The 17,185-nt window shown below is 41.7% G+C and overlaps 1 protein-coding gene across 1 annotated transcript in view; it reads left to right on the top strand.

Moving 5' to 3' along the window:
* LOC120053538 (PDZ domain-containing RING finger protein 4-like) overlaps window positions 1–17,185 on the top strand; it is a 120,771-nt gene that overhangs the window by 60,405 nt on the left and 43,181 nt on the right. Inside the window, exons 2-3 of the mRNA XM_039000672.1 lie at window positions 1,600–1,868; window positions 6,788–6,869. Coding sequence (XP_038856600.1) covers window positions 1,600–1,868; window positions 6,788–6,869 — 351 coding nt within the window. The remainder of the gene's footprint in view (window positions 1–1,599; window positions 1,869–6,787; window positions 6,870–17,185) is intronic.

Below are 17,185 nucleotides of genomic sequence, written 5' to 3'. Positions count from 1 at the left end.
TGCTGCCAAACATACCCTCGTAAAACTGACTATCCTACCGATCCTTGACTTCGGCGATGTCATTTACAAAATAGCCTTCAACACTCTACTCAGCAAACTGGATGTAGTCTATCACAGTGCCATCCGTTTTGTCACCAAAGCCCCATATACTACCCGCCACTGCGACCTGTGTGCTCTCGTTGGTTGGCCCTCACTACATATTCATTGCCAAACCCACTGCCTCCAGGTCATCTATATGTCTTTGCTAGGTAAAGCTCCGCCTTATCTCAGCTCACTGGTGCGGAAGGGTAGCCTAGTGGTTAGAGTGTTGGACTAGTAACCAGAAAGTTGCAAGTTCAAATCCCTGACCTGACAAGGTAAAAATCTGTTGTTCTGCCCCTGAATAAAGCAGTTTAACCCACTGTTCCTAGGCTGTCATTGAAAATGAAGAATTTGTTCTTTATTGACTTGCCTAGTTAAATAAAGGAAAGACTGGTCACCTTGGCAACACCCACCCGTAGCACGGACTCCAGCATGTATATTTCACTGGTCATCCCCAAAGACAACACCTGCTTTGGCCGCCTTTCCTTCCGCTGCTGCCAATGACTGGAACGAATTGCAAAAATCACTGAAGTTGGAGACTTATATCTCCCTCACTAACTTTAAGCATCAGCTGTCAGAGCAGTTTACCGATCGCTGCAGCTGTACACAGCCCATCTGTAATTAGCCCATCCAACTACCTACCTCATCCCCATATTTGTTTTTGTTTTTCTGCTCTTTTGCACACCAGTATTTCTACTTGCACATCCTCATCTGCACATCTATCACTCCAGTGTTAATTGCTAAATTGTAATTACTTCGCCACTATGGCCTATTTATTGCCTTACCTCCTTACTTCACTTGCACAGATTTTTCTATTGTGTTATTGACGTTTGTATGTTCGTACGTTTCTTGATCCCATGTGTAACTCTGTGTTGTTGTTTTTGTCACACTGCTTTGCTTTATCCCGGCCAGGTCGCAGTTGTAAATGAGAACTTGTTCTCAACTGGCCTACCTGGTTAAATAAAGGTGAAATAAAAATGTAACAAATAAAACTCAGAGGAAAGACCTCACATACTGCAGGCAGCCCATTAACTCATAACCACTGGCATCATCTAACAGTTTTCCTATTTGTTTCCCCTTATTACTTATGTGAAATATTGAAATGAGATTGGCATGACGCACATAATAAACTAATAGACATAAATCCTCTTAGACATGGCTTTACACCAATGAGTCAATGGCTTTGGTCATCTACTAATATGTTAAAATAACACACAACACTTCTAGTATAATACCGCCCTGCTTATAGTGAGGTATTATCTGATTAACCATATGACAAAACTGACAAGCCAACTGCCTAATGTGTCTGTGTCTGACAAACCTCTCCTGTCCTTTGTAGCTTTTGTCTTTACATGAATTCAGTAAACAGTGTTACAGTAACTTTAACTTCCCCTGTTTTTTACACGAAGGAAAAGCCCTACATCAACAGTAGTCACATAGTACTTTACAGTAACTGTTATCTTTCAGTATCTTTACAGTAACTTTATTTCGAACTGTATTATCTCCTGTCCTGTACAGGTGAATGGAAAGGACCTCTCCAAGGCCAGTCATGACGAGGCAGTGGAGGCGTTCCGCTCTGCTAAGGACCCCATTGTGGTGCAGGTCCTCAGGAGGAACACTGCTAGCCGCGGCGGCCATGTTGGCTCCACTCAGGAAGTGGGCGTGGTGGACGTGGTGGACATGTGCACGCAGACAGACATCACCTTCGAACATATCATGGCCCTGGCCAAGCTCCGAGCCACCACTCCTCCCGTGCCTGACATCTGCCCCTTCCTGCTGTCTGACAGGTAAGATCTGATCTGGGCCTTTATTCATAAAGCGTCTCAAAGTAGGAATGGTGATCTAGGATCAGGTCCCCAGTGTCCATGTTATCTTTTTCTTTATGACAAAAAAAGCTCAACTGATCCTAGATCAGCTCACATATGGCCCTTCTGTGTGACAGGTAGACTAGCTCTGATCCGAGCGACTATAAATAAATAATGTAGTACTTTAGCTAAGAAGACTACAAACATAAATCCACCTGAGATTGGGGTTTCATTGTTTATTCACACAGTGCAATAATATTTCAAGGCTTGAAGCTTAATTGCAATGCCAAAGAGACCAAGTTCTTGTTGGCTGTCAGAAAATCCAGTCTTACAACATCTATACTCGAGGTAGACCCTCACAATGTAGAGGGTTTCAAGTATCAACTGGGGGTTTCCTTGAAGACAACAAAATAAAATGGTTTCAGTCTTTTCTCTTTCCTTTTGTTTTTCTTCATATTGTATTCATCTCTAAGGGGAGGAAAACTAAGATCAAGATAAAGTTTAGCATGAAGAATGTCTGTATTTCTTCTTTCGGGACTGAGACGGTGAAATATAAGCTGTTCGGGGGCTTCTCTACACGACGCTGAGAAGTTAATTGCGACTCTGTGAACGAGGGATACAGTATATTAAGTTGCTAATTAATTCCAACAACATCCCATGGACAATTAATTGTCTTGGATTCAAGTATCCAATGTCTGTTAAAGGTACATTACATTAACCAAGTATCCAATGTCAGGTGGAGGTACATTAAATTAACCAAGTATCCAATGACAGTTGGAGAGTTGGATTTGCATGTAGCGCTGTTGCGGTGACTGTATTCCCGCCACACCGGCGGTTACAAGTCATGAAGGCAGTCAAATTCCACGTGACCGTTTAGTCACGGTAATTAGGCTTCTCCAAGCTCTGATGCTGCTCATGGTCATTAGTAGCGTACCAAACTTGCTAACTGCCTGGCACTCAGCTCTCTATTGTCCCTTTAATCACTCTGACATCAATGCAAATATAATCGAAAATCGAATCAAACACTCATGAGCTCATGTTGCGCAACATTTCTATAGGCTATGCAATTGCATGCGAAAACAGAGTGATGACCTCTATTAAAAAGAGGAGGATCCCATCGGCTTTCTATAGGCTAGGCCTACTATATTTATTTCTCAACTTTCCTAATATTAAGCACATTGCTCATCTTTATAACAGGAATATAGCCTAGCTGGCTGGCATGAAAATGAATCACGGCAAAAGTGTCCTCCATTCACTATTTAAGTGCATGTGTTGCATTGGATTTTTTTAGGGTGCATTACGGCCACAAAGGGAATGCCGCCGTGAAGACAAGATTAAATCAAAAATAGGCTGATGGGTGACAATATTAGCCTATCACTTATATATTATCACTTGATAATGATGCCCAGCATAAGAAACATACATTTTTTTGTGAATCTTTCCAATCATAGTCGCACACCTCATGTAGACTAGCCCATAGGCCTATATGTTTTGATCACAACTAAAGGCGGCCAAAAACCTTTTTAAAGTGAAGCACATTGATCCGCTTTACAAGGGATTTAGAGCCTAACTGGCATACATAAGCATTGCGTGAGTTTCAAGTTTGGGGAAGATCATTTTCGCCAAAAAAATGCACCTTTATAATAAAAGCATTACATGCATAATCACATGTGTGCTCACTTTTGATAATGGTGTTTTTTCCTTCTAATGGACATTCCCGCTTATAGCCTACTGCCATGTGGGCATTGCTGCGCTGATAATGTGAAGAAATAGCCATATAGTTTATCAACATTTTAAGCTAAACGTTCTGATCTGTTGTGTCAGCCACATTGCGTAAAAACTTTTTGGGGGATGCTAGTGGCTGTATTAATTTCGGATCTATTGCATCCCACAACTGTCCCAGACTATGTTTGGAATATTTATTTATTTCTCGCACAGAATAGAATAAGTCAACTTTTGTACTATGGGGGATAGTAGATTGACATAGGCTAGTGCTTTTGCTGTTCGTTAGGCCTAATCATCTTGTTAGCTGACAAAAAGTAATTGTGGACAGTTCTTCCAATATCTTCAACATGCATCTCGGAATTAGATAAAGAAGCACCCAGTTGCGTCCCCGATGTGTCTGTCTTCACTTGTAGCCTGTGATTAAGACCCGATCATGTGATGTAGAGGGCGTAGCATTCAGGGAAAAGGGCACAACAAAGGCATGGATTTTTTTATGGTGCATTATGGCCACAAAGGGGATATGGTGAAATTCGAGGCATTATCAAGCGCTTGTAAAATTGGGAATGACAGACTAATGAAGTGTGTACAGCCTGCGCAAAAAAACAAAGCAGAGCTCATGCCTTTCAAGCAACTTTTTTCAAATCATCATTAGAGTCGCATCATGCAGCGTGTAGAACAACAAAAGATACATTAATAACTCTAAATTAAGCATATAGGAGTACCTATTTCTTTGTTAACCGCTCAACACAGAATAGCCGCATGTGCGCACACCCTCAAATCGTTTGGAGAAAATATTTCTATTTTATTCAGCTTTGTTCAATTGTATTCTTCATAGTATGAAACAATATAAAATAATGCCACGGAATTCTTAGCAAAACTTGTCTGCTAAATGAACTAGTGTAGCCCACAGCCATGTGGCATAGCCAAATCAGGACCTAACTTAAGGACAACTCTGAGTATGCTATTCTGTTCTTCTGAAATGGACTACATTTTCTTCAGATCATGCTTCTTTAGACCTGTCTAAAATAAATAATGGATTTATTGTGGCTATATTACACAGATTTATATATATATATATTTAAATGTAGATGTTCCAAAGGTCTGCAATAGTGTGGAAGCCAGGAGATGCTAAATGTGTTTATGTTCATTAACGGTCAATAACCGTGAGACCAACAGCTTTTTGCTTGACAATTACCAGCTGACAACATTTTGTGACCGCCACAGCCCTAGTTACATGAAGTGCTTAGTCTTTAGAGATTAGATTTTTTTTATACTAGTCTGTAATAAAAGACTATCACATGTTTTCAGAAAGAAACATGGTCTTATGCTTTGAGCAATCTACATGTGTCACTGCTGTACATCAACCCACAACATGACCAGACCCAACCCTTTAAACCTGACGAGATCCAACCCTTTGTTCCTTCATAATATAAGACATTTTCTCCATAACTCAGTAGCACCACGACCCACAGGGCCTGCTTGTAATAATTGGTGCTGCTTGGCATAGCCATTTGGTTTCATGGAAGGTTTACAAGGTGATTAAACAGAATGGGCTAATAAAACCAGGCAATACAGTGCAACATTCATTCACAGCCTAGTTATAGCCCCGGGCTAGACTCCTAAATGTAATCAATGTGACCCATAAAAGAGACATTTTCTCCTCCTCATCTGCGATCAGGTGCAGACGCCAAGATTACGGCACATTTTATAGACACAACAAATGTTTGTTTCCCCGGGTTTTGAACGTGGGCAGTAAAGCTGTGTGATTGTGTTCAATGTGCACACACACACACACACAAACAAACACACACAGCCAACAATGTTACGATGTGCTGCAATATTGTAGTGCCAGAGGATAAAACATTTTGACGTTTACAAGGCTCATTTTGTCACCAGAAGATTGTTTTGGGACAGAATAACGTGTTTGTGTGTACTCACAGACGCAATGAAATTGAATTTATAATGGAAATAAATTCAATATGCTCAACAGTGTGCAAAAGTGAATGCTTCATGTCAAAGATAGCGTGTGTGGTATTTGATAGCACTCATTATGATCTAAAATTACCCTTACAAACCCCCAAAGCAAAGCTGTTTTGCTCTGTGCATGAGATACATAAAGTAACATATTCACTGTACAGAATTGAGAGAGAGAGGAGAGAGAGAGGAGAGAGAGAGAGAGAGAGAGAGAAAGAGAGAAAGAGAGAGAGAGAGAGAGAACGAGAGGAGAGAGAGAGGAGAGAGAGAGAGAGGAGAGAGAGAGAGAGAGAGAGAGAGAGAGAGAGAGAGAGAGAGAGAGAGAGAGAGAGAGAGAGAGAGAGAGAGAGAGAGAGAGAGAGAGAGAGAGAGAGAGAGAGAGAGAGAGAGAGAGAGAGAGAGAGAGAGAGAGAGAGAGAGAGAGAGAGAGAGAGAGATATAGTATAATGAAAAATATTTAAAAAAGAGTATAATGAAAAATATTTTAAAAAATGCCTGGGTATGCAACAGCACGCAGCATCATCCTAGACAGCACTGACATAATTTCTTCCTCGCCTCCTAGCGGTCCCATGCAGGAAAAAGACAAAGAAAACTGTCACTTACAGTCAGTGTATGTAAGAGAGCGATTGTGTGAGAGAGAGAGAAACTCCCTCTCAGTAGCAGTGCATGGATAACATCACTGGGGAAGCCAAGCCAGGAAAAAAGCCATGTTACAACCTGGTTGTGATCAATGCCTTGTTTGACCTATAACCCATTTGTTCATACGCCACCGTGATATACAATAAGGCAAAACAGGTGATATCCTCATGCAGCTGGTTCAGAGAATGCCAAGAGTGTGCAAAGCTGTCATCAAGGCAAAGGGTGGCTACTTTGAAGAATCTGAAATACAAAATATATTTGGATTTGTTTAACACTTTGTTGGTTACTACATGATTCCATATGTGTTACTACATAGTTTTAATGTCTTCACTATTATTGTACAATGTAGAAAATAGTTTAAAAAAAAAAGAAAAACCCTTGAATGAGTAGGTGTGTCTAAATGTTTGACTGGTACTGTATATATACATTATTCTGGGGAAGCCTTCCCTTGGCATCCACGAATACATGCCACTGCTCCCTCTTAACTCATTTCTCGTTCTCTCGTTCTCTTTCTGTCTCCTTCCTATTTCTCTCTCTCCTTCTCTCTTTTTTCCCCCTGACAGCTGTCACTCTCTCCACACCATGGAACAGGATTACTATGAGGGGAGAGCTGATGGAGGGAGGACAGAGGAGTTTGAGTATGAGGTAAGACTTGATTACACCTCCTGTCGTAGTTGTGAACAACGTTTGACAAACAAACAGAACACACACACACACACACACCAACCCCCCCCCCCCCCCCCCCCCCCCCCAAACACACACACCACATCTCATAACGGGGCTTTAGCAATAAGGGAAGGGCTCAGTTGTAATTGACTCCCTAGGGGAATGTGGTGACAGATAGATGATAGGTCACACTACACACGACAGACAGCTCAGGATATCTACAGGACCTTTTACAGCCACAGACGCTGCCAATAATGATGTACTACGAGATCTTCACGAGGGAATATTTCTAATATGTCATTGGTTATAACTCACTGAAAGTGTAGCAACCTCACACCCTTAACTTTGTCCTATTTGAGGCATCGGAGAGAAAAAAAGGTATCTGTCCTGTAAAATACTGAGGGCTCTATAGCGTTAAGGCGGCGCTAGTGTCAAACGAACGGTCTTTGGCAATTTCAACTTGTAAAAGCCAGCGCTCTGATATTTTCCAAACCTGGCCCCAGGGTTGGTAATTTACCTGTCTTATGCCATCTTGTTTGCACTGAGGTGGGAGGGGTGGAAATATTTGACGTGTGTTCTTAAAAAAACACGCGACAACATTCCAATTTCAAATTTCTCCGAACGATTCACCATCCATGGGTTTATGGTAGGAACGTGCATGGCTCAAATGCAATGCAATTTTGTCTGCTATTTGTCTGCAAATATGATCTGTAAGATGGTTCCATGATGTTTATAAAATATTACATTTGTGAGCAGCGTAACGGTGAGTGGACATTCTACCTTTCTCTTTATATTGGATCTTTATCCAGCTCCTTTGAAAAGTGTGGATGTACGTAAAACCCCCCATAGTCTAAAATGCCTTGTCTGTATTATACGTCAACAGGAAGCAATTATGGTGCCTGTAACTGTATTTACACATAGTCATGGTTGGGGAGTAATGGATTACATGTAATATGTTACATGTAAGGGATTACATAAAATGGTAACTGTAATCTGTTACATTACCAGCAAAAATATTGTAATCAGATTACAGATACTTTTGAAAAACTAGATGGATTACAGATGGATTACATGTAATATGTTACATGTAAGGGATTACATAAAACGAGGATAAAAAGAGGATTATTTTAAAATTCATTAAGGATGTTTGCAAAAAAATTTTTTTTTACACTTCTCTGTTTTCTCAATGACATTCAAATCAGCATTGAAAAAAGGTGCACGTTTAAATTTGTTCCACCTGAGCGAGTCTGACCACAAGTCAGAGACTACAATGATGACACACCAAATGTTTTTGATGGATCGCGGGAAAAGAGCAGAAATAGACTTTTGTAGGCTACAGTCCAAGCTATGTCTTCCAATGGTGCGACTGCTGTTGACATCCAAAGATTATCCAACTTGAATAAACGCTTGGAGGTATTGATGACAGCAGTGGTGAAGTCTACGGCCATACGGATATCACTTATTATTGATGTGAATTTCACTGCTGCTCTCTCATCACTATTTGCACCTTAAGATTGTGGTTGTTCTGGATGGCTGTTCACAAATCTAAATGTGTATTTGAACCCAATAATGGTTGAATTCAAGAAGTTTAAGCTGCCTATCAATCATTGTTTTTTAAACCAATTGACAGCCAGTGAAAAATGCACTCTTGCAACAGCTGCATAGTGCGGATCCCAGCCTATGGAATAAAAGTGGGGCTTTTATTGCTCAATCTAATTCATGCTGATAAAAAAAAATCCATAGGCCTAATGGACACATGCTCAAACTCGCACACTTTTGATAGACTTAATTGGGGAAATCTGTAGTTGCTTGATCCATTTTTGGATTTATAAATTAAATTTCTTATAATCCTTCGGAAAGTATTCAGACCCCTTGACTTTTTCCACATTTTGTTACGTTACAGCCTTATCTAAAATTGATTATATAAAAATAATTCCTCAGCAATCTACACCCAATACCCCATAATGACAAAGCGAAAACAGGTTTTTAGAAATGTTTGCAAAAGTATTCAGACCCTTTGCTATGAGACACGAAATTGAGCTCAGGTGCATCCTGTTTCCATTGATCATCCTTGAGAATTTCTACAACTTCATTGGAGTCCACCTGTGGTAAATTCAATTGATTGGACATGATTTGGAAAGTCACACACCTGTCTATATAAGGTCCCACAGTTGACAGTGCATGTCAGAGCAAAAACCAAGCCATGAGGTCGAAAGAATTGCCCGTATACCTCCGAGACAGGATTGTGTCGATGCACAGATCTGGGGAAGTGTACCATTCCTTTAGTATTGAAGGTCCCCAAGAACGCAGTGGCTCCATCATTCTTAAATGGAAGAAGTTTGGAACCACCAAGACTCTTCCTAGAGCTGGCCGCCCAGCCAAACTGAGCAATCAGGGGAGAAGGGCCTTGGTCAGGGAGGTGACAAAGAACCCAATGGTCACTCTGACAGACCTCTATAGTTCCTCTGTGGCGATGGGAGAACCTTACAGAAGGACAACCATCTCTGCAGCATTCCACCAATCAGGCCTTTATGGTAGAGTGGCAGAAACTACTCCTCAGTAAAAGGCACATGACAGCCCGCTTGTAGTTTGCCAAAAGGCACCTAAAAAAAAGACTCTCAGACCATGAGAAACAAGATTGTCTGGTCTGAAGAAACTCTTTGTCCTGAATGCCAAGCGTCACGTAGCCAAGACTACGCAGGAGTGGCTTCGGGACTAGTCCCTGAATGTCCTTGAGTGCCCTAGCTAGAGGCCGGACTTGAACCCATTGAACATCTCTGGAGAGACTTGAAAATATCTGTGCAGCAACGCTCCCCATCCAACCTGACAGAGCTTGAGAGGATCTGTCGAGAAGAATGGGAGAAACTCCTCAAATACAGGTGTGCCAAGATTGTAGCGTCATACCCAAGAAGACTCGAGGCTGTAATCGCTGCCAAAGGTGCTTCAACAAAGTACTGTGTAAAGGGACTGAATACTTATTTAAATGTGATATTTCCGTTTTTTGTCTTAAATAAATTAGCAAAAATGTCTAAAAACCTGTTTTTACTTTATCATTATGGGGTATTGTGTGTAGATTGATGAGAGAATAAAAAATAAAAAAACATTTTTAGTATAAGGCTGTAACGTAAAATAAATGTGTAAAAAGTCAAGGGGTCTGAATAGTTTCCGAATACATTAATTCTTGAAGATTATAAACTGGGTGGTTCAAGCCCTGAATGCTGATTGGCTGACAGCCAAGGTATATCAGACCGTAAACCACAGTTATGACAAAACATATATTTTTACTGCTCTAATTACATTGGTAACCAGTTTATAATAGCAACAGCAATACCACACCTCCTCAGGCCTTATTGCTTAAGTATAACTTATAAATGCCTCATGAGCTTAGTTCAACTGTCACACTCCATGAGAACCCAAAATACAAGCTTGTTTTGCTTCAATGTTTGTAAACATTGTAAATGTAAACAAATACTGTATAGCCCCATAACATGATTTAAACAATACTTTTTGGCATCATGGATGGTCAGTCCTTGCGTCCATATCTCTGTCTATTAATCTGAGAGTGGTTACATTTCTCCAGGCCCATCCCTCAGCTTTTTACCAAAACAGAGGCGGGGTGTCCGTTTTGTTATTGTTTCATCTGTGGATCTACCCTTTAAACAGCTGCATATTATCAAGATATCAAAGTGTCACCAACAAAAAGGTAAACAATAGGCCAATAGCAAATGCAGCATATGGCATTCATTTTTCAGTAGGGCTCAAAACATGCCGTACCATGAGCGCAGCATTTTCTTTCAACTCGAATCAATGAGACCAATCCTCCATGACAACAAAATCATTAAAAATCAGGTATAACAATTTGGCTAATCTAAATTTCCATATTTCCAAGTCCTATTCTTGAAGATCAAGGGTTATAACATTTATTGGAATGACTGGAATTCTGATACTTTGGTGTTTAATGTAAAGATATAATTTAAATCGTATTATTATATGTGGTAGAAAGTGATGGGTTAGAAGAAGCCTACATAACCAACCCATAAAGTAAAATTGAACATCCATATAGGGCCAGCTATGTAAACTTTAACATTGATTTATCCTGCAAAAGATGTCATTCAATTGGTAACATACGTTTTTCGAATGCCTCTTAAAGGGAAAGTCATCTAAAAGTAACAGAATGTAATCAGATTACGTTACTGAGTTTGTGTAATCCAAAAGTTACGCTACCGATTACAATTTTGGACAGGCAGGTAACTAGTAACTGTAACGGATTACATTTAGAAAGTAACCTACCCAACCCTGCACATAGCCTATTTAAAACAAGTTGTTGTTTTGTTTTTATTATAATTATACACAGTCTTTTTAGGCCTTATCAATAGCCTTGTGAATGTAATCTTGCTTATTGACTACGTTTGGCATGTCCATGTCCTGACTACAATTAACAGTAGGCCTAGCTCTTATATCAGTGTGAATGCTATAGCCTATGTTTAACAATGTTTTTCCATATTGAAGCAATGCAATTAGATCAATGGGAACTGCAAATATGTTAAATATTGAGCAAATATGGGGCAGGCTATTTAAAGGGATACTTCAGGATTTTGGCAATGGCTTTTTGAAGGACGTTGCTAACTAGCGTTAGTGCAATGACTGGAAGTCTATGTTAACTGCTAGCATGCTAGTAGATACAATAGACTTCCAGTCATTGTGCTAACGCTAGTCAGCATTGGCTCGCGAAACTACGTTTGAACTTCTTGCGTACTGAATGCCGACATAAAACATTTATCCATGAGTTCATCTGACTCCGTGGAAGTAATAAAGGGCTTTATTGCCAAAACCCTGAAGTATCCCTTTAACGAACCAGGCTATAATGGACTAACATTCTAATTGGAGTTGATGAGAACACAATATACAAAAGACCGTAAATACACAACTTGAAGCAACCACATATTTAGCCAAGGAGCACGTTCTGATTGGCCAGTGAGGGACCAAGCGTCGACTCACTCACAACTTATTTATTTATCAAAACCCAGCCCTTTCCCGGTTGTGAAAATAGCTCAAATATTTTGGACTCACCCCTGAACCTATAACACTACCGCGGGATTTACCACTGCGTTAGGTTTGTTCAAATAAAGCCCCGAGCGTAACAAGCTTCCGTTTTTCCCCCCATAAATACAGCAAGGTGTCAAGTCAAACCAATCCTCCTCTTCCATCTTTGTTTGTGCTGAACTAACCCATAGGTGCATGGGCAGACTCCTGGGTTAGCTTGACAGCTGATGATTTAAGCCTATAATTTATACACACACGCAGATACACACACGCGCACACACACAGACACTGATCTAGATGCAGATGAGACGGGAGGCGATGATAAACTGGCTTCATATCGACACTTGGCTGTCTCAATCCACCAGGCCCCCACTCCTCCTCTCATCTTCCTCCTGTACTAATATTCTTTATTTCCACATCATTGAGGACCAGGTAAACTGTGCTGCCAGTCTGGCTTTGCTTTCAGGGATGTATGATGATTACATTTTCTCTTTTGTTTCATTTGAATTTGTTTCGAAAGCTTCCTTCCTTCCACCCACTGAGCTCGAGTTATTTCTCACCCTTCTTCCCTAAAGAGATTTGCTCATCCACTTGTGTCGCCTCTTGCTTCAGCCTTGGCATTAGAGTCAACGCAAATATAATATATTAAGCCTCTTTTCTTTATGCCTCATTTCTATTAACAAATCCTATTATATTGTGTGTGCTTTGCAGCCCGCCTGCACCCTTTTTTATTTTATGCTTTGGGAGCAGGTATATTCCACGCTAACCCGCCTTCACTTAACGTGCGTCAATAGTTCAGAGCTGAATGCCTCTATTTCAGAGTGAGGTTTATTCGTTCATTTATCAAAATGAGAGAGAGATTTCTGAAATTACCTCAGTCTGATGAAAAATCATAATGTGGGCACCCTGCCATTACCTCACAGCGGAAATATAATATAGGTAATGAAATGTTGGCTCACCATTTCATTAAGCAAGGACATTGATGATTTCCTTTAGTACAATGACTTGAGTCGTGAGAGGCAAGGTGTTGGGTTAGGGAGAAAAAGAGCCATCGAAAGATTCATTATTAAAAACTCTTGTGCAGTATGTCTGTCTTGTTTAGCCTCCATGTTCTCTTTACACTGTATACAATCTGTATACTATTTATAACCCACGATAAGGACTTCATGGGAACAGGTGATGCCTTCTCAGAGAGTGGACATCTTCAAAATTGTGCTGCTTTTAAAATGTAATCTAAAAAAGGGATTACATTGATTTTTTCCCCTACCGATCTATACAACTTACTCCACATTTTCAGAATGAAAGAAAAATAATAAATGAATAACTACAGGTCCAATGCAACACAACATCGAGGGAAACTCTCTGTATTTTCAAGTATTGTGGTTGCAGCATGATGTGAGAGGAAAACCCACCATAGAATTCTGAAGCGGGACAATTACAAAAATAAATACACCAGAGTGGCTTTCCTGTAGATGTTGAGTGTTCCTGAGTGGTCCAGTCTCAATCCTGACTTACATTTGTTTGTAAATCAGAGACAAGGTTTGAATATTGATCCGGTCTGAAATACGTATAATGTTTCAAGCAGGCCCCCCTAGTCCCTGTGTCCAAGAACGCCAAGGTAACCTGTCTAAATGACCATCACCCCGTAGCACTCACATCTGTAGCCACGAAATGCTCTGAAAGGCTGTCCATGGCTCAAATCAACACAATCATCTCAGACACCCTGGACCCACTCCAATTTGCATACTGCCCCAACAGATCCACAAATTACGCAATCTCTATTTCCCTCCACACTGCCCTCTCCTACCTGGACAAGAGGAACACATACATGAGAATGCTGTTCTTTGACTACAGCTCAGCGTTCAACACCGTAGTACCCACAAAGCTAATCACTAGGCTCAGGACCCTGGGACTGAGCACCTCCCTCTGCAACTGGATCCTAGACTTCCTGAAGAGCCGGTGGTGAGGGTAGGCAACAACACATCCACCTCGCTGACCCTCAACATGGGGGCCCCTCAGGGGTGCTTGCTTAGTACCCTCCTGTACTCCCTGTTCACCCACAACTGCATGGCCGTGCAAGACTCTAACACCATCATTAAGTTTGCTGACGACACGACGGTGGTAGGCCCGATCACCAACAACGATGAGACCGCCTATAGTGAGGAGGTCAGTGACCTGTCAGTGTGGTGGCAGGACACCAACATCTCCCTCAACGTCAGAAAGACAAGGTAGCTGATCATGGACCACCCACATCAATGGGGCTATAGTGGAGCGGGTCGAGAGCTTGAAGTTGCTTCGTGTCCACATCACTAAAGAATTAACATGGTCTACACACCAGCACGGTAGTAAAGGCACGACAATATCTCTTCCCCCTCAGGAGTCTGAAAATATTTGGCACGGACCCTCAGATCCTCAAAAAGTTCTACAGCTGCACCATTGAGAGCATCTTGACTGGTTGCATCACCGCTTGTTATGGCAACTGCTTGGCATCCGAACGTAAGGCAGTACAGATGGTAGTGCGTGCACCCAGTACATCACTGGGGCCGAGCTCCCTGCCATCCAGGACCTCTATACCAGGCGATGTCAGAGAAAGGCCCTGGTACCACGGCAAGTGGTACCGATGCACCAAGTCTGGAACCAACAGGACCCTAAACAGCTTCGGATGGGTGGCAGGTAGCCCAGTGGTTAGAGCATTGGGCCTGTAACAAAAAGGTTGCTGGTTCGAATACCTGAGCAGACAAGGTGAAACATCTGTCAATGTGCCCTTGAGCAAGGCACTTAACCATAATTCGGTCCAGGGGCGCCATACTACTATGGCTGACCCTGTAAAACAACATTTCACCGCACCTATCTTTTGACTCTTCACATACTCTGCTGCTACTGTTTATTATCTATCCTGTTGCCTAGTCACTTTATCCCTACCTATACTGTATGTACATAGCTACCTCAATTACCTTGTACCCCTGGCAATCGGCTCGTACTCCGTGTATATAGCCAAGTTATCGTTACTCATTGTGTATTTATTCCTTGTATTATAATTGTTTCTATATTTTTTCTCTTTGTGTCATTGGGAAGGGCTCGTAAGTAAGCATTTCACTGTTAGTCTAAATCTGTTGTTTACGAAGCATGTGACAAATACATTTTTATATTATTTGAATATTCCTGTCCATCAATGATTTCCAACCAAATTTACTGAGCTTGTCCAATTTTGACAAAAACAATAAATATACCGTGTGTTGCCATAAGATTTGTTCAACGTTGGTAGAATCTTGTGTGTGAAGATATACGCAATCAAGACATTTCATTTATTTTTATTAGCTCTGAAAATGTTCTAAACTCGTCCTCTCACTGTCAACTGTGTTTATTTTCAGCAAACTTAACATGTGTAAATATTTGTATGAACATAACAAGATTCAACAACTGAGACATAAACTGAACAAGTTCCACAGACACGTGACTAACAGAAATGGAATAGTGTGTCCCTGAACAAAGGGGGGACAAAATCAAAAGTAACAGTCAGTAGCTGGTGTGGCCACCAGCTGCATTAAGTACTGTAGTGCATCTCCTCCTCATGGACTGCACCAGATTTGCCAGTTCTTACTTTGAGATGTTACCCCACTCTTCCACCAAGGCACCTGTAAGTTCCCGGACATTTCTGGGGGCAATGGCCCTAGCCCTCACCCTCCGATCGAACAGGTCCCAGACGTGCTCAATGGGATTGAGATCCGGGCTCTTCGCTGGCCATGGCAGAACACTGACATTCCTGTCTTGCAGGAAATCACGCACAGAACGAGCAGTATGGCTGGTGGCATTGTCATGCTGGAGGGTCATGTCTGGATGTGCCTGCAGGAAGGGTACCACATGAGGGAGGAGGATGTCTTCCCTGTAACGCACAGCGTTGAGATTGCTTGCAATGACAACAAGCTCAGTCTGATGATGCTGTGACACACTGCCCCAGACCATGACGGACCCTCCACCTCCAAATCGATCCCGCTCCAGAGCACAGGCCTTGGTGTAACACTCATTCCTTCGACGATAAACGAGAATCTGACTATCACCCCTGGTGTGCCCATAGGCGACGTTGTTTCCGGTGATGTCTGGTGAGGACTTGCCTTACAACAGGCCTACAAGCCCTCAGTCCAGCCTCTCTCAGCATATTGCGGACAGTCTGAGCACTGATGAAGGGATTGTGCGTTCCTGTTGTAACTCGGGCAGTTGTTGTTGCCATCCTGTACCTGTCCCGCAGGTGATGTTCGGATGTACCGATCCTGTGCAGGTGTTGTTACACGTGGTCTGCCACTGCGAGGATGATCAGCTGTCCATCCTTTCTCCCTGTAGCGCTGTCTTAGGCTTCTCACAGTAAGGACATTGCAATTTATTGAAAGGCCTCTTTAGTGTCCTAAGTGTCCATAACTGGGACCTTAATTGGCTACCGTGTGTAAGCTGTTAGTGTCTTAACGACCGTTCCACAGGTGCATGTTCATTAATTGTTTATGGCTCATTGAACAAGCATGGGAAACAGTGTTTAAACTCTTTACAATGAAGATCTGTGAAGTTATTTGGATTTTTACGAATTATCTTTGAAAGGCAGGGTCCTGAAAAAGGGATGTTTCTTTTTTTGATGAGTTTATAGTTGTTCTTTCACTTTCACACTGTAGATTAGTATGAAAAAATATAATTTTATACATTTTTCTATTTCATTTTAAGGCAGCAAAATGTGCTAGATGTACAAGGGGTGTGTGGAGTTTCACTGGGCACTGTACATTTAAATAGAGGAACATGAGGGATTGATTGTATAGGTAGGCTTGATACAATATACACGGTAGATCATAGGGCCATTTCTTCACCAGATGTATTAGGCTATATCTTAAGCTTTTAGCAGGAAAGGGTTTTGCCACGTTCCTGTCCAGTATGAGAGGAGCACTTCGTCATCTTCCCTCTATTTCTCCCCTCTCTGCTCTGCCTGTACCGGTGGCAGCCATCCACAGACAACTTTTTCAATTACTGGTAATCAAAGGCAGTGATTATTATGACAGCATCCAATGCAGCCTGACGGTGGGCGGCAGTCCCTTCTAATCATGCCATCGCAGTCATTAATTTACTGTCAGGCCATCGTCCCCCGTCCCCGCTCTGCAGCCGCTACATCGCAATCTCCCGCCTGAGAGGCTGAGAGCTCGGCCGGAAAATGGAAAAACGGAAAGGAAAAGAGGGAGCGAGAGGGAACACCGAGTGTATGTGATGGATCAGGAGAA

Source organism: Salvelinus namaycush, chromosome 9 (genome assembly GCF_016432855.1).
Source record: "Salvelinus namaycush isolate Seneca chromosome 9, SaNama_1.0, whole genome shotgun sequence".
In the NCBI taxonomy this organism is placed as follows: Eukaryota; Metazoa; Chordata; class Actinopteri; order Salmoniformes; family Salmonidae; genus Salvelinus; species Salvelinus namaycush.
The sequence above is the reverse complement of the archived record's forward strand: the minus strand, read 5'-3'. Positions and strand labels throughout refer to the sequence as shown.